Consider the following 26,796-nt stretch of genomic DNA (forward strand, 5'->3'; position numbering starts at 1 on the left):
CAACGCAGCGCAAGCGGTCACAGGTACATGGAACCTTCCTTCCTTCATTCGCGCAACATTCCGAAAAGCGTGCGAGCAAAGAGCGTTCAGGGGCACGACGCGGGCACGCCGCCGAGTCGCCTTGCGCCAGCTCTGACCGACCTTTTGTCCGTGGAGACCGGGTCGCTGGCAACATAAACCGGACTGTCGGACGACGACTCCTTGTTGATGACCACCACGATGTGGGCGCGGTCGGGGTCGAAGAAGTTGACGTCCATCTCGATGTGGCAGTTCTCGCCGGCCTCCCGGAACCAGGGCGACTTGAGCTGCGTGTGCGCCTCGCCCGCCCCGCTGGTCAGCAGGAGGTAGTGGCCTGCGGGCACGGGGTGCCAGGTCAGCGGCGAGTGACGCAGACAGGCAGACAGGCGCAGACAGGCGAACGGGCAGACAGGCGTCCGCCGCCAACTAATCAGAGACCAACGCGGCGTGGGAGAGCCGCACGATAACAGCGCGAGGCTTTCCGTCCGATCGCTGAGAGGGACGCCTCTGGCTGCTGGAAGAGGACAGCAGGTCGATTCAAGGGCGGTGAGGCTGCTGGAGAAGGGGCTGCGATCTCGGGACGCGATCAGCAGCGCGCTTCCGCTCACGTAAAGCCGGTCTAAATGAGGGAGTACGGTGAGTTGGTGATCGTTGGCGGGCACTTGTCGGGTGAGTTGGGGGGGGGGGGGGGGGGGAGATGCTGCGCCAGGCGTGTTCTCGGCGTTCTCTCCCGCACACGCCGAGAAGAATACCCCGCCGTGGTGCTGCGATCTTGCATCGTCGCGTCTGTGTCTCTGCCAGAGAGAGCCGAAATGAAAATTGTTGGCGCCGCCAAGCGAGGGAAGTATGGAGCAAATGGACCTGTGAAGCGGAGAAGTGCTGGGCAATATATCCTCGTTCCACTGCTGGGAGTGCTTCACATCCTTTGTCGACGGCGCTTTTTTTGGCATCAAGTATACACAAACGCCTCATCCAGATGTTGATGTTTGTGCCGGCAACAAATGGCGGTTCGCTGGGCAGTAATCTCGCTCGTTTCTCAAACGCAAGTGCGTTTTATTGGCGTCTCTCGTGATACATTTATATGCGTAATGTAGACATCTGAGAAGATTCTCGCCAAAGCAACTCAGTTGCGTATGATGGTGATTACAAGCTCACTCGTCTGAGTGATTTCTGATGTGCGATGCACGCCGTTTCAGCGTAAACTAACGGCGGCATCTGGCGTTAGAATCACAGACCCACGCAAGATGCCGCGGCTAATGTTGCCCTGATTTATTTGTTCTCGAACTATCGCCGCGCGCCACACACTATTCGCTTACTTCGAGGCCATCCTTATCACATGGCGAAACACTAAAATGATACCGGCGCGACGAGGCTCAGTTAATGCAGGCAGTAGAAGCTTGGTGGGCGTGGGCCCTTTGCATCCATAATGAACGGGCGAATCCGTGGAAATAGCATCCAATTTTGGAGAGAGAAAAGAAATCCGGCCCTGAAGCATGCGCACGGGTATAATTATTACCAAATATGGGTGGCAGCACGCGCACCAGCATAACAAAATGTCGTGCCTTTTTTTGATGTTGTACGCAACATTTGCGGTGGTCGCTGCTGCTCAGCCAGCTTCCACCGGTGAACGGCAACCTGACAGGTACCAAATTAACGGTTTTTCGTCTCGAATATAACCAAGCCCGTCGTGGTCAGGGCTTAACAACCATGCGTAATTATATGTTTTACAAAGGTAGCGAATGACATGACAAGCAGCATGTCCAGCCACGTAGCATCCCTGTGACAAAACAATGTCACAATAGTCGTTCCGCATTGGCGTGACCTATGACCCCGCTGGTAGTAACAGTCCCACTCAACCGATTTGTTGCAGACACACATAATCATATCCAGACATCTGGCGGGGACGGGATATTCGCCGACTTTCATTTGCAGGGGAGGAGTGTTGTGCAACTCTGCTGGCACCGTCGAGTTGATGTTATCGTCTCCTGATTTTGGGTGGCATGCACTTCTCGAGTCATGCAGTGCATGCCATGATGATGCTGAGTTAGCTCAGTTCAGTGAGTGGTTATCGTACGTCGAGAAATGCCAGAAGAACGGACAAACGAGCAGTGCTTGGATGATCGTGACCAATAGCGGACATACCAACCTTCACGCTTTTTTTCTAGATTTAGCAACTTTTTCACGTTTTCCATCATGTGAGGTCACTTGCACTTGGCCTAGTTCTAAAGCTCTGTACAACGAAAATGTCAAGAATCAGCGCTCCATGTAACAACTGTCTTTACCAATTTGAACTGACATAGCCCGTCAGACGTCACCCCTGTCGACATCCATCAGTGCCATCTGATCGGGTTTTCCAGCAGCCATTTAACGCTGTTCTCCGCACTGCCGTAGCATACTCAGTTCATAAGACAACGCGAGGCATCTATTAAGTGCTAATTAGACCCTTGCGATGATTTGATGATTATGATTTGATCTATTAAAGGTCACACTCAACATAGTTCAGTCACACACGTCTGATGGAGCTTGACAATAGCTTTCTAAGGCCGCTTTCCGCGAGGCCCTAGCCCGCTTAGTTCTCGAGATCTCAGGGAGCCCCTGAGGCTCCTCGGACGGTGAACGTGAACAAGTCCGCGTAAGACGAGGCTTAAAACGAATTCGTTATGAAAAAGCACAACGATGATACTGGTGTGCTACCGGATGCGAATTGCGAACGTGAACGCTGCAGTACATAGTGGTATTTCTAGAACGCTCATTAGGAAGTGATAATGGTGGCCTGGCTGGTGTAGCTCTGCACAGAGGTGATAACGGTGACCTGGCTGGTGTAGCTCTACACAGAAAGATAACAGTGACCTGGCTGGTGTAGCTCTGCACGGAAGTGATAACGGTGACCTGGCTGGTGCGGTTCTGCAGCAGAAAAAATTACGGTGGCCTGGCTGGTGTAGCTCTGCACAGAAGTCATGACGGTGACCTGGCTGGTGTAGCTCTACACAGAAGTGATAACGGTGACCTGGCTGGTTTAGCTCTACACAGAAGTGATAATGGTGACCTGGCTGGTTTAGCTCTGCACAGAAGTCATGACGGTGACCTGGCTGGTGTAGCTCTACACAGAAGTGATAACGATGACCTGGCTGGTGCGGCTCTGCACAGAAGTGATAACAGTGGCCTGGCTGGTGTAGCTCTGCGCAGAAGTGATAACGGTGACCTGGCTGGTGTAGCTCCGCACAGAAGTGATAACGGTGGCCTGGCTGATGCGGCTCTGCACAGAAAAAATTACGGTGGCCTGGGTGGTGTGGCTCTGCACAGAAACGAAGTGAGTGCTTACGAGTTCAGCGACGATAACAACTTATTCGGCACTGGTTGTGTATATGTCTGTACCTATATAACAGCGCACGCCGGTGCCGTGTCAGACCGGATCCCGAAAAAGACGGCGCTGCCCCCCCCCCCCCCCCCTCCGCATGATGTCGCGTGTGAGGATCATACACATGCCCAGAATATTCACCTGCGTTCATTCCGCAATTGTTATTGGGAGCTTTGATGCTAATGACCATTGACAAATTATGTTCGGTGCTACGTAAATCACTCCAAATTCAACACTTAGGCGCTGTGCCAGATGAGAAAATATTTTTGGGAGACTTTTGCTTAAAACGTTTGCGTTCTGGCAAAATAACACAGTTATCATCTATGCACCATAACACAACATGGCTATGGGCACTATGCACTAAGGAGAGCATTATTGACACGCTCTACTAACTCATAAAAAGTGCACTTAATTGAAACGGCCTTGGATGGTCTGAGAACTATGTTGACCTTCCACGATTATATATAATATATTTAATTATTTATTATTTATAATTTTTTTATTATATTTTTTAATATCATATATTAGATTACATACAAACGCTGTTCTACATCAGTGACGTTGTCATACACAATCGTGTATTGACAGGAAATAGGCTCGGGCAGCTAAAGAAGCTTCCGGCGTTCGAAATTGTGACGTCATTTTGACTAAAGAAAGAGGACACTAGGCTTGAATTGAATTCAGACACGCTCAAGGCACAGCCGTAGCTTGTCAGAACGCTTGGGTCCATCCAGCATTAAATTGTGCCACCATGAGGCAATCACATACACAAGAATACACTAGCAAATCGCACTTCACAGCAGCATGCATGGAGAGGAAATGGCCCGGAAGCCAGTTGTCTGCCGTCGGTGAGTTATAGGAAAAATAAACGAGTGGCGTTGATCATCCAGTGAATGGTAAGTTAACTGTCACGGTTTGTTTGAGTGAAACGATATTTCGCTGTTTTTTTTTCTCCCAGACAGCCGACCGCAAAACGTCCTTCCCCAGTCAGCTGCGTTCCGTCAGGCATCTCACGCAGATGTACTCGGCTATGGACACAATCACAAGAGAACAGCGCGCTCCGTACCGCAGCCAACCCAAGCCCAAATCTCGCCTGGGGCGCTGGGTACACGCCATGCATTGCCGTGCCGTACGGTGGACGTGCCCACGGCTGCCCTCAGGTCAGAAGTCAGAGGGCGAGGGCCGATCATAAGAGCAATCCGCTGCCGGTTGGCAGCCGCCGAATCACGGCAAAGCGAAACGCAACAATACGGACAGCAAGACTGTGCAAAGAGACGGAGGCGAACGCCCATCGATAAGCCCAGGCCAAAGGTCAATCCAGGCGCAGCCGGGCGAGCGCACTCGCGGATGGTACAGGCCATACTTCACTTGGCGCGGTTCGGAGAACGCTCCCGACATCGGTTATGCATACTAGTGAGCGCAATGGTGGCTTGCGGCAGCTAGTTTGCTCAGGCGGAAAACAACGTCTGAACTTGGCATGTAAGCTGCCAAAGTAGCACGTGGGTGAACCGAGCGACACCGCCAGGGGGGACGGCAATCCACCGGGTGACACGGGATGACGGCCTCTTAAAAGCTGAATGTGACTAACTGTTCCTTCAACCGTATGCCTGGGCAACGTGCCCCCCCCCCCCCAACCGCCACTCACTCACCCCTCCTCACTCCCTGGACTCGCCCGTGGCGTAGGCACTACGACTGGCTATTCTGGAGACGCAGTGGCCCCGTGCAACAGCGCCAAAGGCAGCGGAGTCGGCGGCTGCTGCCAGCTGGCACGGCCGCGGTGTTTACACCGGGCCTGCGCCGACATACGGGACCGATCCGACGTGCCCGGTGTTATGCCCTTGTCTGGTCCGCGGCGAACCCTGTCTGCCTGACCCAGAGTGGTGTCTGAGAAGATGCGACTGTTTCGGAGCGACCAGTCTGCCGTGCTCGCGGACGGAGCGACCAGTCTGCCGCACTCACGGACGGAGCGACGGGTCTGCCGCGCTCACGGACAGAGCGACCGGTCTGCCGCGCTCATAGACGGAGCGACGGGTCTGCCGCGCTCATGAACGGAGCGACCAGTCTGCCGCGCTCATGGACGGAGCGACGGGTCTGCCGCGCTCACGGACGGAGCGAAGGGTCTGCCGCGCTCACTCACGAACGGAACGACCGGTCAATTCGGGCTCGTGTACGGAGTGACCGGTCTGTCGCGCTCACGAACGCACCTGGACGACGTGACGACAGGAAAGGCACCGCCAAGCAGCACCAGGGTGTGGCAACGCTTGCTCTTGCTCATAGCACGACATGGGCGTACATGTTTAAAAGCAGCAATTACAATACTGCTCCTGGCAATGTTGTGTCATCATTGCGCTCTCATTTCCCAGATTTTAATGCAATCGTGTCTCCCTCGGCCAAACGGTAAGTCCGCACAATTATATGTAAGTGAGTGTCAGTCACAAGAGCCGCACTCAAACCGCTGATGAGACCGGACAAGGGCAACCACTTCAAGGTTAGGGTAAGTGCGTCGATCAAGTAAGCTTGTCGTGTTAGCTAGGCAGGGGCGTAGTTTCGCAACAAGCTGAGGGGGTGGGGTGGGGGTGGGGGTCTGAACAGCAAAAAAAGACCGAACCTGGCGCTAAAGATGTGTCAACAAACATGCTTCTGCCCGGATTTTGCCCACTTTCTTCCCAAGTGTGCGTGTGTGGGGGAAGGGGCGAATCCCAAGTTGGAAGGGGGCTAAACCTAGCAACCCCCCCCCCCTCTAGCTAGGGGCGAACGCTGCCCAACATTCACGTCTATGATGATAGGGATCGCTCCTATTAGGCGAGACTGTTGCTTTGCGCGAGGCAAGCGTGATCTATAGCAAGCAAGCCTCGGCGATCTATCAAAAGGCGAGTCCCTTCTGGATGGCGAAAACTCGGCTTAATGTCCAACAAAAAGAGACTTTGAGAAGCGATGGCCATTATTTGAGGCTCGTCTTGCGTGCGGGAGTTGGTACGCGCATCCGTCCAAAAACGAGACGTAGTAGCATGCGTCCTTTTACCTTCCAGGTGAGCTGAAGCGGTGCCAATTTCAAACATTAACAACCCGTTGACACTAGCACCGATAAAACCAAAGGGTTGTTTGACACCACTTGATTGATAGTAGGGTTATCGATAACCTGTTGGCATTGATGAGACCAAGGTGCCCTGGCGTCGGCGCCAGGCCGGCCGCATTGCTCATCCACACGAGAGATTTCAAAGGCGGCACCCGTAAGAATGCCGCGTTGAACTGCATCGAACAGGATACCGTGACGGCTGGAACAGCGCAGCGAACTTGTCGCGACTCCGGGACGACCGTTGGCGCTTCTCCGTCGCCCGTCCGCCGACCAACTCGATGGCTCTCGAGCGTTAATCACATCGGCCGGCCCCTGCCGCCGTGAGAGCGTTAATCACGGGCAGGAGCCGTCGTCTGGCCTGCATCGAACGCCTCCTCCCCTCGCCGGTCACCCCCGCCCGCCGGGCCGGCGGCCGAGCGGCCCCCTGGCGGACGCCGCGTGAAGCTTGCTGGCGCCGCTCCGCAGAGCCCGGCCGGACGCGGATCTGAGCGTGCGTACAAATCACGCGCTGAGGGCGGAGGCACGCCGGAGCCGGTGCCGGTACGGTCCGGACGCACCAACGGCGAATGTAGCCAAACGCGTCGTGGATTGTGGAACAGCGCGGGTTGCGCATACACTCACTGGTCGGTATCGCCTTCAGTCCAAGGGACTCCAAAAACACGACAGGCGCGTTAAGATCCTGGTGCGTCTGAGCGCTAGAAATAGCATGAATGAAGTGTAGTTTATTGTGACTTAGATAGACTCATGCTTTCACCGTCAATCGTTTTGGTCATCACCATGTGCCTGATCTGTCACTGCCCGCTGGCCGTCACGCCCACGGTCCCGTTCCTACCACCACGTCATCATCAGTTCACACGCAAATGTGAAGGGGCAAGGTGGCAGTTAACTTCACGGACCGCCAGTCTATCCCTAGCTCAAAGCAGGCAATGTCCCACCTCCTGAACAAACAAAAATGGTTCAGAACACGCATATTTCCGTTTCCTGCGATCTGTGCCTTAAACACACCGTTCAGCATAAATTCAGGATGCGTTCCCGTCAACATATCGGGATGTTACGGCCTCCAAGAACTTTCAAATCTGATGGGTTCAGGCTCGCTGGTACCCATCGAAAACTCTTCGGGTATGTGGCACGGGTGTTTGGCGTTGGCTACCTACTTATTAAGTTACGGGCCGGAGTGCCACTGCAGCTGCGCGGGAGGCCTCTAACATGCACGTCGCCCTACCAAAACAAATAAACGATAATCCGACCGACCCATGAACAACCGGACACGCTCCCTCGAACAAAATAGGCACGAGGCTGCCAATGGAGATTGCTGTCAACGCCACTTCCTGCCATGCATCCGCGGACCGCTGTTATGGAGCGGTCGGTCTCGTCGCAGACTGCTGGCCTGTCTTCAGTCGCGTCTTGGGGCTGCTCATGGAACCGCCCCGTTGCCGTCGGTCGCGGCGCCTCGAGCCTCCTCAGACGCGCTCCCTGATTCGGGTTCCTGCCACCCCCACCTCCTGGCCGAGCGTCGCCGCGACCGCCCGCGCCTGGCTCGGACACCACCGCCGCCGCGCGTCTCCGTCCAGTGTTGCCGCCGCGCCGGCGCAGACTCGACGGGCCTGTCGCGCGGGCTCTCCAAGCGTCGCAGCCTCCCCAGTGTCGCAACCTCCCCAGCGTCGCAGCCTTCCCGGCGTCGCAGCCTTCCCGGCGTCGCAGCCTTCCCGGCGTCGCAGCCTTCCCGGCGTCGCAACCTTCCCAGCGTCGCAGCCTCCCCAGCGTCGCAGCCTTCCCGGCGTCGCAGCCTTCCCGGCGTCGCAGCCTTCCCAGCGTCGCAGCCTTCCCAGCGTCGCAGCCTTCCCGGCGTCGCAACCTTCCCAGCGTCGCAGCCTTCCAAGTGCAGACCTTGTTACTCCACAGCGGACGACCTGGTCGACGCCGTTGAGAGGGCGGTGCGGCGGATTAACGTTGGTTACATCGTCACCGACACGTCGATTGATCTCGGCCGCGTCTTTCATAACGTCGAACATGGCGTTCTTCTGACAAAGCTGCAATGGCGTGGCATCGATCCAAGGTGATCTGAGAGCTACCTTGCTGGTCTGCGGCAGGTGGTGTGAGGCGGTCGTCCCTCTTCCACTGACTCACGGCGTCGCTCAGGAATCGTTCATTGGCAGATTCCTCTTCAGCATCTTCTTCACAAACGACCCTCCATGCCACCCCCTCACGAACTTCTGGTGCCCTATGCTGACGATACCCGGCTGCTAGACCCCGCTCATCACGACCAACCATCCGTTTTGAAATCCAGACGGTAGAAAACTGTCCCAATGATCCAATCCCACTTCACATCCGCCTTTCTGAAATGAGTCCCACTAAAATAACTCCCCTTATTCTCGGCAATCCACAGCCCCTGAAGAAAATCGCATCGTTTCAACTTGACATTGCTAGACACAAATTAAGCCCTTCACCGTTCGTAAAAATCATGGAGGGTTCTATTGAAAGCATCTTTTCCTGAGAGACGGTCATATCCCATGTTGTAAAAAGCACAACTCTGCTTTACAACACAACTTTTCTTCCTGTATAAAATTCGCCATCATCCAACCCCCGAGGTTCGTAAGCTCCTTGTCCAGTCTCACATTTCCCCCGTTTCTGTACTGCCTCTCGGTTTGGGGAGACTGCAGCCTTTAACCAAAAGAGACTCTATGACAGAGATTCTATGGGAGCTCAGATTCACATTCTATGCCAGCCCAGCGCAGCCTCTCCGAGCGGTGGGCTGGCGCCATGTTAGTGACCTTGTCACCCTGTGACAACCTCGCCGTGTTCAGCGGCCTTAATGACCCGCGCGCCTCCATGGCGATCTGGCCCGCCGCTCCGAGTTCACCCCACGCACCGCTGCATGCCAGCGTGCCACCCGGGCGGAAGCGGTGAGCGCCCTTGATCCGCCAGCTCTCCGCTCGCCAGCGGCACGCAGGACCTTTTCGCACCGCGCGGCCGCGTTCTGGAGCCGCCTGCCGCCGGCCATCACCGGTTCTCCACCCCGCAAGAAGCTTCGCGTCAAACTGGGCGATGCGGTTGCCATTGTGTGGCACGTTTTGACGACTGGTGATTATGTTGTGACGAACAGTGCCAACGACAGGATTATTGAAAATATCCCAATGTGGTCGCGTTGTTATCAAACACTGCATAACAAAGTAACTTATGTTTAAATATTGCGTTCATACACCCATTGCGCCTACACGAATTCAAACCATAGGCAACTTGTGGGGATGTTTCGGCAATACAACGAGCTTGAACTTACATCATTGACTAAAAGAAAATTTGTTGAGATGATTGGTCAAAAATTAACTGGAACTTGAACCTTGTAGAGGGGCTCTAATTCTGTAAAATGAATGATAATTGTCGTTCCTTATTCGATATCACCTTTGATCACAGCTTGCGTTGATATTAATTATGATGTATGTAATATACATGCACTGTTGCTTTAACTCTACAATTTGTTCTGCATTGATACGCTTTTATGCAGGCTTTCAACCTTTCTGGTCAAAGGCCTTGCGTTTGGCTCAAGCTCATGGATTAATGTCGCCGACCGATAGCATTGAAAACAATAATGTTTGTGCACGTAAAGCCATCGAAAATAAGGTTCATTCGTTGCATAACACTAAATTGCTGTGTGTCATTAATCGTAGACCGTCCGCAGCTTTACGCAACAAGTTGAGCAAGGTGGCCACCGTATAAACACACATGTAACATACACGAGCAGGTGAGGCAGATATCCGACTGTACGATCACGACACCAGCGATATTTTGGGAGGCGTCATATCTGAGGCCGTTAAATGCAAACAAGCCACAACAATAAAAACAAATAATGTTGAGCTGTTTGTGCGTGTCTCAGCTATAACTCTGATATTTCAAATGCCACTCTCAGCTATAACCGCAGATGTATTGAGCAGCAATACGCACACACACACACACACACACACACACACCACACACACACACACACACACACACACACCACACACACACACACACACACACACACACACACACACACACACACACACACACACACACACACACACACACACACATATATATATATATATATATATATATATATATATATATATATATATATATATATATATATATATATATATATATATATATATATATATATATATATATGTGTGTGTGTGTATATATATATATATACATATATGTGTGTATATATATATATATATATATATATATATATATATATATATATATATATATATACATATATGTGTGTGTGTGGTATTCAAAACGATGACGTACAATCGGGAATTTGCAACGGACAGAAGATGAGACATAGCACTTCGCTATGTGAGGCCGGCCGGTCGAACTACGGTATTACGGCGTACGTGACTGCGGCGCGGCACAGCGCGAAGGAACGACGTGGAATCTATTTTCCACAACTTTCCAGAGTTATCGGTTTCGGTGTTCACTTAATCAGACTTATTAAAATCCCTTATTCCAGGAAAACTTGACGAAGCTGCAGGCGTACTCCCGACGCTACCTCCATCCCCGATCGGCTGCGTTTCAGGCAATTACCAGCGCAATTTCCGCCGGCTGGCTGCAGCTCGGCCGAATCAACATTATCGCCGGGTTTCTGTTTATTCAAGCCTTCCGCGTTTGATGATTGACGCTGGAACTAAAAACGCACACAGAACAAAATATAACTCATCTCTGAAATAAAGCGCCGAGAAGTAGATCAGACGGTTCCGCAATTCGCTTAAGTCACCAGGCCGCGGAGCCCAGCAGTCTGCTTCCACCAGCGGGATCTGTTCATCAGATGTAGTCTGTCACCAAAGCCAATCATCATCAGACATCTCCCCAGGTTCGAGATCGAGTGCCTCGTTTTAGGTCGAGATATTAACGCGTGCTCATGCGCGCACCTGGTCTGAGTCAGAAGTATCTGATTCAGAGAGCGAAATGTTAAGCCAGCTTACGGCACTCATCTCCAAAAGTGTTAAGCCAGCTTACGGGCACTCATCTCCAAGGGCTCAGGCTATGAGTCCAAACTCACGGTGTTTGAAGATGTCTTCCATCCAATGATAATTGCGCTATTTATTCATTGCCATCAGAAGCGTCGGCTGTTAGCAATACTAATCCCTAACAGTGTCGGGGTTCGGCAACAAATCGGGACGGAGAGGGAGGTGGGCGCACGCTCTCCGCCGTCGTTCTTTGGCCCTTTTAAAACTCCGGCCAAAGTTGGCATAGGCCTTTTCTCCGTTGTGAGTCAGTGTCGGGACCAAATTAGACTATGTTTTTCAGTGTCTAACTCGTTCTCAAACAAGTCCAGACGCATATTTGGCTTTCAGACGATTCGTTCCGTAAATCTATCGCAGCGAACTGCTACGCACCGGATTGCAGCGCCAGACCGCTGGCCTGGCATACACTTTAGACGCACAATTCTACTCACGGGCGTGAGAGTAAGACTGGTCAGTAAAAAGGCATAACCACAACCAAGAACCTTCTTTTCAATGGTGTACGCTACGGAAGTCGATGGCTACCTCTCGACGTAGGCAGTGACCATGATTTTTTGTTGACCTTTAGTTTGTCATTGACAGGTTAGGGAGTGACAGTGTGCGGTCAAAAAGTGGATAAGGCCAACCAGGCATGCTTTTACGGTGAAAACCAAAGTTCACCTTCGGTCACTGAGCTATGATGATCTTCAAACGTCACTTATGAAGTCACTTATTATTATCACTTATTTAACAAAAATCTGACACAAGCAGGGAAAATCCACGCTAGAACTACAACGCGCGATGGTTTGGTCCAACACAACAGCGTAGGGAAAAGGTAGGATGGCCTGCCTCCTTCGTTTGAAGCATATTTTTCCAGAAATAAACATTTGGTCCATGCTAGACTTGCGCGAGAAGAAGGTGGTCCGATATGCTGAAGCTTAATCATTCTAGGTCAGTGACTTGGCCTGGGCTACAATGTAACGTACTTTACATCATGCCGTACATTTGTAGCACAATGTGTTGACTAATTGAAACAAGATACCTGACATGTACAGTTATAAATCTATTGCGATAAATGACGTTGGGCAAACACCAAACCCCGTCAGAGCGAGGGCTAATATGGTTGGTCTTCCACCCTCCAGCCAAACGAGTTGTTGACGAGTCTTGTAATGGAACTGCCACCGTAGAAAATTGCATGAAAGTTTGTGATATCTTCCTGGGCCAAAACTCGCCACCGAAATCAGTAAAATTTTAGGAACGGTCCATACGCTAAGCTTTGCACGCATACTGAGTCGCCAGAACATCACTCGCAGGACCTCATCCGCCGACATCGCTGCTGCGGACTGATTTGTGTTTGGCCTGTTGCGAGCCTCTGTCCTGCGGCCGATCGGGCGCGGACGCTGAAGCACCAGCTGAAGCACCAGCTGAAGTACCAGTCAGCGGACTGACGGCCGCCGCGCCTCGGTATTCTCACCGTCTATCCCCATCGTTCAACTGACATTTTTGACGTGAAATAAAAACGCTGCTTAATGCTTTCGACGATCCAGGTACAATTTGCAGTGTCATGTTCAACGAACCTGTCATCTTGAAGCTATCGAGTGTCCGTCACAGGTGGCCTGTGTGATAGCCCGAAAGGTGACAATTCCAAGCGATGTGATCCCGCTGGTGACGGGCTGCCGATGAGATCAAAACAACAACAAACACGTCACAGCGTTGCGGGATCCGTACCAACAGGCGGAACCGCATGTCTACGCCTTCTCGGCTCACGCGTGAGGCGCGTCATTGGAGTCGGCGATGACAGCCCCACCGACCGGCGGCCGCCGGGCCGCTCACCCTCCTCATTGTCTGGCCGTTCCGTGCGGAACTATGGACGGCACCCGCCGCCACCAATCCGCCGCGCCCCAGCGCAGCTCCGGCGGCGCGGCGCCGTCATTTGTGGCGGCGTCCGGGCCGGCCGCCCGGCGCCAGCGGTCCGGCGTCGGGGCCGCGGCGCCCTGGACAGCTGCCATCGGTCTGCCAGCGCCGCTCGGAACCGCGCCCATCTCAGAGCCGCGGCTGCACCCGCAGACAGCCGCCACAATCGCAGACGTCGCGTCATATTTCCGCACCTCTGCACACCTCGCACCCTAGGCGGCTCCCGCGACCCGGCACGTCGGCCCACGCCAGAGCTAGCCCTGCTTCTCTTGGCAGCCAGCTAAAGCCAGCCGTCACCACTGCGGCTTCAGGTCGGACCCGAACCCCGCCGCCGGAACTCTGTCTTCGCCAACAACTCCCACTGCTCGCCCGCGCGTCGGATGACGCCTGCCCGCCTTAGAATAGCTTCTGCACACCATTTTCCGGAATGGGCTGGACCCCGTCTACGCGTGCGTCGTCGCGGCCCACGCAGCCAACCGGCGCCCCCCCCCCCCCCTCCCCCCCCGTCGGCGTCGACGACCGTCTCCACGTCCTCGTCACAGACGATGGTCGCCTTCTGAGCCGCCGCCACTCTTTTCTTAACCGAGCCTTGCCCCTTCCCTCCAAGACCCCCGTCCATCCAGAAGGCAACTTGCGGCACATTTGACGGGAAGGGATGCCCTTGCTCCTGAATCTCACGTGACCTCAATGGGATTTATCAACGGCAAGAACTGGCGCCAAAGCGCCCCGTGCCCGGTTTGCAATGATTTTCCCTCACCGCCTTCTCTGCCGCACCTCTCGACTATCCCACTTCAGCGCGGGGAGCGCGCAGCCTGCCGGCCGGCGTCTGAGGCGGCAGCGAAGCCGCCCCCGCGGTGGCTGCGCCCCGCGCTTCCCACGTGCCCTGGATTCTGCAGCGGCCGGCGGCCCATGAGCGGCATCGACCGGCGGCGGCCGCAGCAGCGGCGGCGTCAGCGCACCGGCCGCGGGGGCCGCCCCCCCCCCCCCCTCCCGTGTCCGACGATGACGGGTTGATGGGTGGGATGGAGGCCCGGCCTGCCGGGACGCTGCGGCCGGCTCGGACCGCCACCGGCAACGACACCGGTCGGGGAGGGGGGGGGGGGGGGGAGGCGACGCCGCCCGCGGCACGCCCGGGCCGAGCAGCTGCAGGCAGAACGGCGCCTGGTTCCGGCGATTTCAGCATCTCAAAGGGCCGCGGCCGGCAGAACGCGTTGCCGACCGCAGCCGCGCGTCGTCTGGCGGTGTTTATATGTCGCGCAGGTCTCGGCAATGCCCCTAATGGACGACGCGACACGATCAATCCCCCGTCGCCACCCAAAGAAAGCCAAGTTGTCCTGGGACACAGTGCCACAGTCGCCCGTTACCGACACCGGGCGTGCTGAGAAGCCGACAGGATGCTGATACGGTTTAGTTACCATTAGGTGGCAATGGGAGAGTAGCCGTGGTGTGACGTGTTCAGTTTGGAAGCGCTGGCAGCGCAATAGATCGCTATGATGGAGCACACTCCGCTGGCCATTCTTGGCTTAAAAGCTAGGTGATGACCCTGTACGAAAACGCACTGATGTGGTGACTCTCGCTGCAATCCAATCCTCGTAGTCATCGTTTCACGTCGCATCGATATGTAAATGTGAAGCAATCTAGTCACTGGAGAATGCTCCCACCGGATGACAGGGAATGTTCAACATTTGCAAACGTTGAAGCAAGCATCAAATATCGTGAAACAAACTCAGTTATAACTATGGGTAACATTTTCAAGTAGAAAGACTGCTCCAGACTGCACGATTTTCTGTTTGGTATACACATTCCTCAGTGCGCCATGGGTTGGTTACGTCATCGAACCTTGCATAACACTGATTGAGAGCCAGCCGATGGCCGGTACCGTTACCGACGGCCGAGGCCGTTAGATCTGGAAATCGCGCTCACAAACGCCAGATATGAACCCCTCGACACTTATATTTTTCTTGGCCGTGATCACCGCATGGCTTATGGAATTGCAGGATTCGAATGACGTTTTTATGACGTCATGAATGTGAAGGTGACTTCGAAATACATTCCCCGATATACCTTCCCCATTTTCGAGGTCGTGTAGCTCAAAAACTAAGGGGGCTTAGGTGTTAAGAAGGGTAGGATTGAGAACAGCACCGAGAGGTCTTGAAGATGCCACTTCAGTTCAAGACCCCATGCGAATGTGGAACACTCCCTTTAACGTGCCACTCACATGAAGCCTACAAACACTGTCAGCCAATCACACGAACCCTACAGACAGTGCCACGCATGCCAAGCCGTATATGGCCCGATTCAGTCAAGACCCAAACAAGCAACTGCAGAAACATCACACGACGCAGACCTCTGCCTAACATGATGGGGAGCACATCAAACAAGTGCAGACAGGGGCAGATCCAGAACGGATGAGGCCATGCCCTGCTCCACCCTGGAGCCCCATGCGGTTTTGATGCCCCTTCGGAGCACCAAAATCTCCTGGTAAAGGGACACCAAAAACTTCATTCCTGAACCGCATAACGTTTACTTTCAAGAGACACCAAATTCCAAGTGCACCAGACACGCCCCAGATCTTCATTTTCAAGCGGCAGTTCCTAAAAGACCGGCAATGCTTGTGTCTAGCCGTTGACAAAATCCAAGATCGGACCATTCGGCGAGCGGGCATAACAAACTGTTATTTCAGGTACTATAACAATAAACTTCCTAGGCGCACCAAATCTAAGAAAGTTATTCGGAAGAGCTGGAGGCCTTCATTCTTCACAGACGCTAAAATTCAGGACATCCCAATTTCTTTGCCTTTCACAATGATGAAACGTTGGGCAGGCTCATTTGGCGAGGGATGCCGACATCATTCCGAAGCACTATTTCATTAATTCTCTAGAGGCCCTCAGTCCCAGTGAGTGCTTTAAAACACCTGGCGTTTTTCGTTATCAAGGGACACCAAAATCCAAGGTTATCACCTTATATTCTGTCAACCCTGATAAGTCCTGAATCGGCCCATTCGGCGAAGACGCCTAAAAAACTCGTTCTTTCGGGGCATCATAAGTTATCTGTTCAGAGGCAGCCAGTTCCAGGGGCACCAAAAAGCCCAAACCCTTCGTTTTCAAAGGACAACAAATTCAACGGGTTCTACAACGTCCTTGCTTTTCATTGACGCCAGCTCATTTGTTGAGGGTCACCAGCATCTTCATTTAGTGACGGCATAATCTTTATTTTCACTGACACTTAATATAACGGGCCATTTAAAGAATCCCAGAAACCTCTATTCTTAAGGGGCACGAGAACTCCCGTACCTTCTACCTCGACGAAATCCTCAGTTGTCATCTACAACGGGACAATGAGGGCTTCTATGTCAGTCAGCTGACTGGGGCCATTAGTGCCGGACAGCCGGTTTCGTGTGAGTCTAGGCCCCTGGGGACCCCTTTCCCATACAGGGACAATGCCCAGCCTGCAAATGTCAGTCAGCAGTCCTCTTGCAAGGCCCATGCCCCGGAGACAGTGCAGCGCACCCCGGGTGTTGGGTCAGAGGGTCACAGTGCCTAACAGGGGAATCTGTGTTGGCGGAGGACCCCAAGACGGTCAGGGGCACATTTCCTGAACATGGGCATATACCGAGCCCCGAGTTTCAAAGGGGCTCTTGTGGTGGTAGAGCCCTCTTCACAATGAAAGCAGTTGTGGGAAAAGATGATGGAAGGATTCAGATTTATCATAAGACATCGGAAAGGCCCTGTGTCAGTCAGAGGCTCCCGTATCGAACGAGAGGCACTCCGCGTCGTTACAACCAGGGGCCGGCAAGCGGAATCGGGTCTCTGTGCTATTTATTAGACCCCCTACGCCCTAAACGATCATAAAAAAGTATTTTGCACCAGCGAGGGCTCTATGTCGATTCGGTGCCAAATGCCGCGGTCAGAGGGCCCGCCGCATCAGGGAGGGGACTGGTCTGGGGACTGGTCTGGGGACTGGTCAATGACGCTTCCTTCTGAGGGCCTCCAGATCGGTCAGGGAGGCCCCGTCCCGTATTGCCAGATTGGCACCCGCTAGGGGCCCACGCTGGGACGGAACGGCCTTCAGCTTCTGACCAGAAAATTTCACCGCTGCTTTTTGGAGGTTGATTTTCTGCTCGGAATTTCAGTTACAGAAACACGAGTAAAAAACATTATGTCACTGTGTCATGGGGTTCATGGTGACGTGCATGCTAACCCGCTCCCAGTATCAATCAGCAAAAACACAAGTGGAACCTACAGTTCATAATACCCTCCACACGTATACGAGCTGATTTCACGAAGTATTCTACAGTTGCGATGCGTGTCCACTGTTCTCCCGCCCGTTGGCTGCCACCAGGATCACCTGCGGAGCGAGCGCCGCGTGGCCCATGGAGACTGCAACGTCGGGTGTCGGTGTCCTCGCTACTCGGCTGGGAGCGCACATACTTCAAAATATGTCAGATAATTTTTCGCCGATGATTTTTACAGGCAGAATGAATTTTCACAAGCGAACAAGGGCTCAACATATCAAGGCACATTTTTGCCCTCTTGCGATTTACGCTGACGTTGAATCCATGAACCTTTCAATATCCTTGTAAAAAAATTAAAAAATGCGGTGACACCCCAGACCGCTATTGTTCTAAAGAAAGTGTGAATGGGCCACTCTGAAACAACCAGCACGGACAGTTAAATCCATGCGGCCATTCAATTCCTGGCTGATATAATTTCACTCACTTCTAAATGCACGCAAAATCATATCATTTGGTAGCTTCTGACTTACCCTAGTCCAACGTAGGAGTAAAACACAGAAAACATCCCTCGCGAAAAAGTGGGCTAAGCCTAGCCGATCATCTGTTGGGTGATTTTGGGAATTGAGCTCCCTGTTGCGTTTCCACCAGCAGGGGGTCTTTGATAGCCATGGGGTAACTCTTACCGTAACTCTGGCTGTGCCGTTGGTCACTGGATGTGCATCCCTTTGAAGAAATTTCGAAGACAGGTTCAGGTCAGTGCATCTTAAAGGAGGGAGCTGCCCCACCCCCGTTTTAGGCCCATTTTTTTGCACCGCAGATGGTTTTTCATAGGAAGTGGAAAATTAATGTACGCTTTACATTGGACAATTCTATGGTGATGTTCATCGCTACCGAGCAGCTACATATCTGCAGCAACAACAATGGCAGTTGCGTAGGTCCACATTGGAACCAATACAAACAATCGACGCAGGGCTGAAGTGAGCCAAGTAAAGCTGCCACTGATACTCAAATATGTAACTGAGTATGCATTTACAAAACACGATGTAGAAATAAGTCTTTGGATTTGGGCTTTGGGATTCGGGTTCGGATTATATAGCGTACAGATTGCGAATGTGACACCCATTTGCGTCTCGAACGAGTTGGACCCGGCAACTACCTATTTCGAAATAATCTTACGACCGTTGGCACCTTTCGCAAAGTTGAGACAGCATTGTTAGACCCATGTCAAGACGTTGGTGCAATCAATTTCACCTCCGAGGCTACAAATGAATGAGCGTGTTATCCAGCTCAGTAGTTGCATTCAGTCATCAACAGTGCCTCCTTACAAGCTTAGCAATCTCCCCGATTAACATCGTGCTAAAGCCGAGCCATTGACTCGTGAGTCAACTGAATGACGTCAATGGCTCAGATCCATTTCCGAGCCTAGCACAGTTTACGGGAAGATTGCGGGAAGTTATAGGATCATCAGAAACACGATACACACTTGACAGTTCGCTTCAAACACGAATCAAAAGGCTCAAAGGAAAAGACTCGGCTCTTATTTTCGAGCTTAGCGCAGTCAACGGGACGACTTGACATGTCGTGTGGATTATGAAACTGGTAGTCCGCTGAGATAGTCCACTGGCCATCTTGCACTGCTAGCAGTGCAAAGTCATCCGGCCACGCCGCATGTTGCAATGGGGCAGTTGAAAAGTGCTGTCACCGAGAATCGAACGCCTGATTTTTCGATACCATTCGTCCCCCGCACACGCACGCCGATGTGTCGTCTTGATCGAAAGGATGACGCCAGGTTGTGCGCCACCAATTCCAAAAGTATGACGAGTTGGCCTCAAGCGTGTGTTGTCCTGGACTGGTACGCCTCGCTGTACCACTTGACAATCGGCATCACATGACCTGTAATGACCGGCTAGACGTCGTCGGCTGCCAATGTGGCTCGCATCCATCCCACACCTGCTTCATAATCCCTTTGTTGAAAAGTGCAACAGCCATTGTTTAGTCAGGGAACATGAAAGTCATGGCCTTTGAGCACAAACGTAGCTACATGACGGCTGCAGTAGACGCGCCCCTAAAAAGCGTAGCATAAACGTTCCTGGCAATACAATCATTAGAAAGCAACACAGTGTAAATTTATCGTTGACCATGCAGATCATTCAGTGTACTGTCAATTAGGGACCGTGCATGTCCAGGATGGGCGCATCAATTACATCAGCGCATCCTGTGTCCCATGTCGAGGCACAGGTATGCAGACAGACTGACAGATAGGCAGCGCGCGGACATGTACATTGCCGTGTATACGAGGCACGTGTGACGGATGGGGTGGGGGGATGACAGCTATTATTTTCTTATAGGTTACGTCAGTACAGCGCAGAGCACAGCCGCCGTGCCTCTGAAGCATTTCGCTATCCTTTCACTGCGCTGTCGATTGGTTAATCAAAGCTCTCATGGCAAGGTTGAATGTTTTGTTCCAAGGAAAAAGAAAACAAGCTACAAGCGGCGACTCGAACCAGGTGAATCGTGCAGGTTTTTTTGTGAGTAGCGAACAGTTAGCAGCCTGAGCGATTCGGTCAGGTCGCCGCACTGCGTAGAAGCCGAAATATTGACACCCATTGGTCCAACCGCCTGTAATTTTCAGGAGCAAGATGGACAACAAAGGCTGTGATGTATAAGTGTATCCACGTTTTCATTCGGAAGTCGATTCGTCGCCATGTTTAAAAAATATCAATATAAAACCATTACAGACAATAACTCTTCTGGCTATTCGCCGGATACACCCTGACCGAATGTTGGCACTCCGCATTGCCAATGGACGCCTGTGAGCTTCATTCGTGCAAGGTACGTACGGATTTATGTCGGGCGACACGTAAGGAAGGCGATGTTATGAGGAACTGACACTAGCTACGAAATAGGCATTCTTGGTGGTGGCGAAACAAGTATTCTTGCTCCAGTGGTAGCTGTAAGCTCACTGATAGTCATATACGCGATGACAAATGCACAAATTTGAGGATGACAAAGGAGGTGGTGGTGTGGGCACCGGGCGCTGCTGCGACCTCAACGCGTTTTAATCATTTACCCGATGCAAAATGTACCTCGCATACTCAATATACATCACAGCCACCCCTGGCCTGTGTCATTGAAGAGGAGCATGCATGTAGCGCACATGTTTGAGCGGTGCTCTTTAAATCGCAGCGATTCTTCTATGTAAAAATCTAAGTTCACTTTTTACCATACTGTCGTTCTGATCCTGCTTCGAATGAAAAAATGGCCTGTACAAATGTTTCGACCTCAGCATAAACGCAGCATTAAAAGGAAAAAAACGCAGTAAATTGGAATGATGGTCTCAGATACAACATAATGATATAGCACTTGTTGCCCCCAGTTTGCCCCAACAAGTGCGCCATGTACATTTTAAAACATTTTGCATCGGATGCAACTGTTAGTTCAGGTCGCAGGTGTTCGTAGAGCCTACCCTGGTCAAAGTCGATTGATAAATTCAGTGGTCTCGAAGCGCTCCAGCATGAGATCCAAAATGTCTTCCATACGAAATGCAGGCGAAAGTATCATGAACAGTGTTCACGCATTCCCGCTGCACCGGTCGTTCGTGAATCAACCGTAGGTCCACCCGTCTTTTTAGCGTCTTTTTTTTAAAGAATTACGTCAAATATTTCCCGCCCCAGCGGAAATGGCACCAACTGCGAGCCATAATCGAACGCATGTACCACCCACACACAACTAGGCGGCATCTTTCTCTCCAACACGAGGCGACGCCAGTGATTGGCCGGAAGGCAGACAACGTCGTCCGATCTACGATCATCATAAGCACGTCTTTTCCTTCCACATTGCTATGAGGCGGTCTTGGCAGTCATCCTCGGATCTAGTCCCAGAATGATCATGAGCCGTCGGCGCAGAACGTGAGACTACGCCATGAGACCGCGACCTGTCGGTGCAAGACGTGGAACTACGCCATGAGACCGTGAACTGTCGGAGCAGGACGTGAGACTATGCCATGAGACCGTGACCTGTCGGTGCAAGACGTGAGACTACGCCGTGAGATCGTAGTCCATCGGCGCAGGACGTGAGACTACGCCACGAGAACGCCATAAGCAAGACTTGCAGCTCCTTATGACCAATATCCGTCCAACATGGCGGCGTTTTTTCTTCGTGTCTTGTTTAAATATGTATTCCACGTCTTTCAACTGGGCGGATTTCTGGGATCGGCGCCCATGCCAAAAAGTGCTTCAGTGCTTGTTGCGTGAGCCCTGACCCCACCATGTGAACGTCAAATTTCGGGTCAGCTGACGAACTTTGCAGCGAAAGCCTAACGTGCCGTAGGTCTGTCCTACCCTGAGACGTCACCCGTCTTGTGCCGCGACCGCTGCCACCACTCGCAAGCATTCTCAGTTAGAGACGAATGGTAAGCGCCTGAGGCGACCCAAACTCAGCCCTCCGCGGCAAGATGAGCGGAAACAGGGATTCTAGCCAAATGAGCCATAGGGACGGACTGATTGATCTGCCAGCCAACCAACAGCAATGCCTCAGATTCGTATAATGAAATGGCCAAGTCTTGTATGGACAAAAGCCGGCTGTTTTCAAGCAATTAGGTTTCTTAATTAGAGCGCGAAAACTGCATGTCGGAACCTCTTCGCTCATCTGCCATGGAAGACGGTCATTCCAGTGCACTAACAACGCCCACTGGAAGCGATTATCAAAAGCGGCTGCATCCACCCGCTCGCGACTTTGGCACCGTCCACACGACGATAACATTCACGTTGATATCACATCGCTCGCTCCACACGCCAGAAGACGTCTTACAAAATACATGCGCGTAAGGCTGCGTCATCTTCTCTTGTTTCATCCACGTTCCGAGAACTTGTCGCTCTTGACGCCCCGCTGTTTCTGCATAGCTGGATTTACGCATGGAGCCCGTGCCAGGTCACAGCCAAAGCGTGTACAGGCATTGTGGCGTACTGTTATCGTACGCGAATGTATTTCAGTCAGCGCGTGAGCATACCATTTCAGTTGGTGGCTTGACAAAATTGGAGGTTGGACGTAGCGCTGATCAAGAAAACTGGAGTGACTAAAACTTGGAAACACTTGGTTTTATGCGCTTTGTGTACTGTATGCGCAGTGTACTTTTTCATGTTTGAGCTGACCATTATGTTAAGAGACTCTGCGAAGCGTTACCGCTTCGCACCTACGTTGTAGATGCAGCTACTGCTGACGCTCCAATAACCAGTAATGTACCTTAAGTACCGATGTAACACTAGCGGTAAAAATACACACCAATGCAAGCTGCTTGCGCTTTTTTCTTGCTCGAAACTCGATCATGCGATACGCGCGCGATATCGCTCGTTCACTTCTGCAGCCTTATCTGGTAAGTCATGCCTTTTAACGCGTGCATGCTGCAGGCTATCTTTTTTGAGGCGTGAGGTTTCCATTTTCCAAGCTGGAAATCGTTGGCCAACAATGCATTAATGCTATAATTCGGCGTAGCCATGATGCCGACGTGCCTGAAATATTTGATTCGAGCGCAAGCAAGTCTTGAGCAACGGCTCTGAAATGTCAGTAAACGGACTGCACCTTTCATTCAGCTATCCAATAAACTGAGCATTTCTCGCGCAACAAGCGTTGAATTTCTTATAATTGCAGCGGATATTTGCTTTCGCTTGTCGTCCTGGAACTTACGTTTATTGGTTTTCGATTACCTTCCTGAGGTTGACGTTCTTAGAAACGGCATAGAATGAATGGCATCGCATTCATTATACGCGAGTATCTGCAATGCCACGCCCGATAAAATTGCCTTGGTGCCGATGGCACTTAGCGACACGGCAATAGGCTTCCATTACCGGTGGAGCGGATGCTCGACAGAGCGCACGGAGAGGTATGTCCCCATACAGTCTCATCGTTTGATCTTCACCGAAGGGAGCCATCACTGGCTCCAGCTCTACCGGCCGATGCTGAGCACTAACAACCTTAGCGCCTTATCCGCCGACACAACAACCTACCAGCGACGCCATCACCACCTCCCACGCCTGGCGCCCAGTTCTCCGGCCGCCGCGTTCCGCGAGGGACATCGCCGCCTCCGCCCACCCGCCGGCTGCCGCGGCGCGGCCCCGTCACTCCGCCAACCCACCGACGCAGAGTCCGTCGGCGCTGGGCGGGCCGGCGGCGGCAGTCCGGCGCGCTCGACGGGCCGGAACGAGCGGGGCCGGTGCCGACTGCGGGCGGCGCGCGCCCCGATCGCCCGCCGCCCTCTAATTCCGACCGGGCGCGCGCCGGTGCCAACGGCGGGCGCGCCAGAGCGCGCTGCGCCGGCCGGCCGGTGTGCCAGCGCGGCGTCTCGCGGTCGCGCCGCCCCCGCCGACCGGCCCAGCTGACCCGGACAGCGCCGCACCCGCTGCCACGCGGCAACAGCGGCTTAGTACCGGTGTCTGGGTACCGCGCGTGCCATCGCACAGTAAAAGGCCCCCCGGACACTAACCAGCCCATCCCTCGCGCGGTCACACAGCTCATACAAGTCACCCATACAGAACCGTACATGTACTCGCTAGGTGAAGAGCTGTTCTGGACAAGGGCGTAGCTGCCAATTCGCCACCACAGTGCCCGGACCATAGCTATATACATATATATATATATATATATATATATATATATATATATATATATATATATATATATATATTTGATCGCGAGCGACGACAATCAATGGGCGGACACAAATAGCATTAAGCAGAGCGAGCTCGGTGGGGAAGCCCACTGTGCTCATGGCTATGCGCCTGTGCATCGGTCGCGCATATTTTATCATTATTTTCCATGCTTGTATTGGTACAGCACTCCAGCGTCAACTGACCACGCACTGACCGGTCAGAGATGACATGACGGCTCTTTTTCTAGTGTCATCTAAGTGAGGCCGATTGGATGAGTGATTGATTGAGATGAGTGATGCCTATGATTATTGCAGAATCACCAGGACATGGTGATGACACATGGGTTTCTCTTCGTAGAGGTGCTGCGCTTGGCTCCGTATTTAGATAATGTGTATAGCATGGAACGAATGCGTTTCTAGACTGAACATTCCAGCCTTTATTCGCGAGCATTTTTCGAAAGTTGATTACACTAATGCTCACAACAATGACCCAAATTAAGGTAGGGCCATGGCGCGATACTTCGATCGACAATGTTCTGGTGTGGAAAAACGTCAGGTTGGTCTTTAATTACACACGACACTGACCATCCTGTGCTAACATATGATGGCGGGACAGTGCATCCACGTCAATGCAAAAGTAACAAGCCCGCTTTTGGAACTACTATAATATTCTTCTCGACCTTCTTGGCAACTTGGCCTGTCGCTCCCTATTCAATCAAAAGAAAGCAATTCAATCACGGGAGTGTCAAGATTACGACTGTCCGAGGTTAATTATGTTATCACATGCTATCAACAAATGTCATGTATTAGCGAATAGTCGGCTGTCAGGAGCATGATGGATAAAACTTATGCGAGATTTAAAATTTTGCAGCGAACCGTGAATGCGACTGCTCAGTTTCTTGGGTGAGGGCCAGTCCGATAAGCTCACAAGCATTTACACGCTGATAGAGCTAGTCAATATCGATAGTTGTACAGGGAATTTCTAGGCATGTCGATATGCGACGTGCTATCGAAAACGAAAAGAAGCTGAAGAAAGCTCCCCTTGCTTTGCAGCACGTGCATGATCGGTGTCGGAATTGACATTTAAATGCGTATTCGTCTTGTTTAGCTACGCTTTGGATCTACAAAAGGTTGCGTGTTGTTGTTTTGCGTGTCTATTGCGTGTTGTTTTGTTGTTTTGTTGTCATTGTTGCGTGTCTACATATATATATATATATATATATATATATATATATATATATATATATATGTTTCGATCTTGATAATTATTAGCTGCATTTGAATGTATGGGTGCATCGATTGCAGTCGATGTTTTACGACTGAGATGAAAAAACAACTGGGGAACATTCGGAGTAGGACCAAGGAGTGGGGAAAAGGGACCGTGGCCCACACGCTTCGTAGAACTTTAAAATCACCCAAATAGGGGTGCAAGACAAGAGACGACTGAAAATGTTTAACACGCGCCCGGGTGGCCGGTTGAAGACGACTCGCTCGGGTGGAGGTCAATTTGACCCAACTGAGATCTCAGGAACTAAGAGGACTACAAACACCAAATTCAGGGAATGTGTTGGCCTGTACGTGAACTCACTTAAGTCAAAGTTTGGCTTTCCTAGATTACGACCTTCGGGTCAAATAGGGTCAAATAAGGTCAAACTCCAAGTTGGTCTCCAAAGTGTCCCCAGAACCTAGACGCCTGTCCCAAGCAAATGGTCACATGCACATTTAAAGTCAGTGACCGCGTCTGACATTTCAAAGGTCATGGTGACCAGAATCATAGAAGACTACTTTAAGTTTTGCATTTGAATAAGCGAAAAACGTTACGCTGGATAGCATGTTCTTAAAATCGAAATATTGACCTGGGTCATTTTAGGTCAGCGACCTAGTATGACCCTAGAGAAGTCTATGAAAGATGTCCAATGTGGTTCTTGTTATCTATGAATATGAAATGAGCATCAGAAACTACCCCATACAGCAAGCTCTAGAGAAATAAAACAGGTTGGTTTTGACTTTGATCTGACCTTGATACCTGACCCAAGGTCGCCGGAATTTGGTAACTAAATCTTTATGTTCCCTAAGAAAGTACCTCAGAGGGGTATGGCTTCGTCCAACATTTCATTGTTCCATCAGATTGAACGATTCCCTAGAAATTGGCTTCGCTGAATCCATGGCCTGACTTTGACCTGCCAAAGATCAGCGACCTCGCAAGGTGCATCAAGTTTCTTTGATGCCGCACAATCAGATATTCAATTATCTACAGCAATGCAAAATTTGGCGTTACGCCACGCCCTTCGGAGATCATTCCGGGAAAAACCTTCGTGGGAAGGGGTCAATTTGACCTCACCCGAGTGCGTGTTAAAAAAGAGAGCGGCGAAAGTGGGTTTTCCCAATTTGGGGGCATTCCTACCAACACGTTTTTCCAACCAAGCATTTTTTTCCTCTTAACTCTTCACCCAAGAAGCGTTCAATGAAACATTCAAATGACCCACCGAACCCCTCTTCGGGGACAAGCATAGAATCGTCCACATCCTCGTGGTCTCTGCGCCAATCAAAAGGCAATCACGG

The 26,796-nt window shown here is 51.9% G+C and overlaps 1 protein-coding gene across 1 annotated transcript in view; it reads right to left on the reverse strand.

The window, feature by feature from the left end:
- Positions 1-26,796, reverse strand: part of LOC119094533 (ALK tyrosine kinase receptor) — a gene marked incomplete in the record, with an annotated part of 83,807 nt that overhangs the window by 31,569 nt on the left and 25,442 nt on the right. The window contains 1 exon segment of the mRNA XM_037217592.1: positions 142-352. Within this exon segment, the coding sequence (XP_037073487.1) occupies positions 142-352 (211 nt within the window).

Source organism: Pollicipes pollicipes, unplaced genomic scaffold (genome assembly GCF_011947565.3).
Source record: "Pollicipes pollicipes isolate AB1234 unplaced genomic scaffold, Ppol_2.1 Scaffold_4002;HRSCAF=4701_pilon_pilon_pilon, whole genome shotgun sequence".
In the NCBI taxonomy this organism is placed as follows: domain Eukaryota; kingdom Metazoa; phylum Arthropoda; class Thecostraca; order Pollicipedomorpha; family Pollicipedidae; genus Pollicipes; species Pollicipes pollicipes.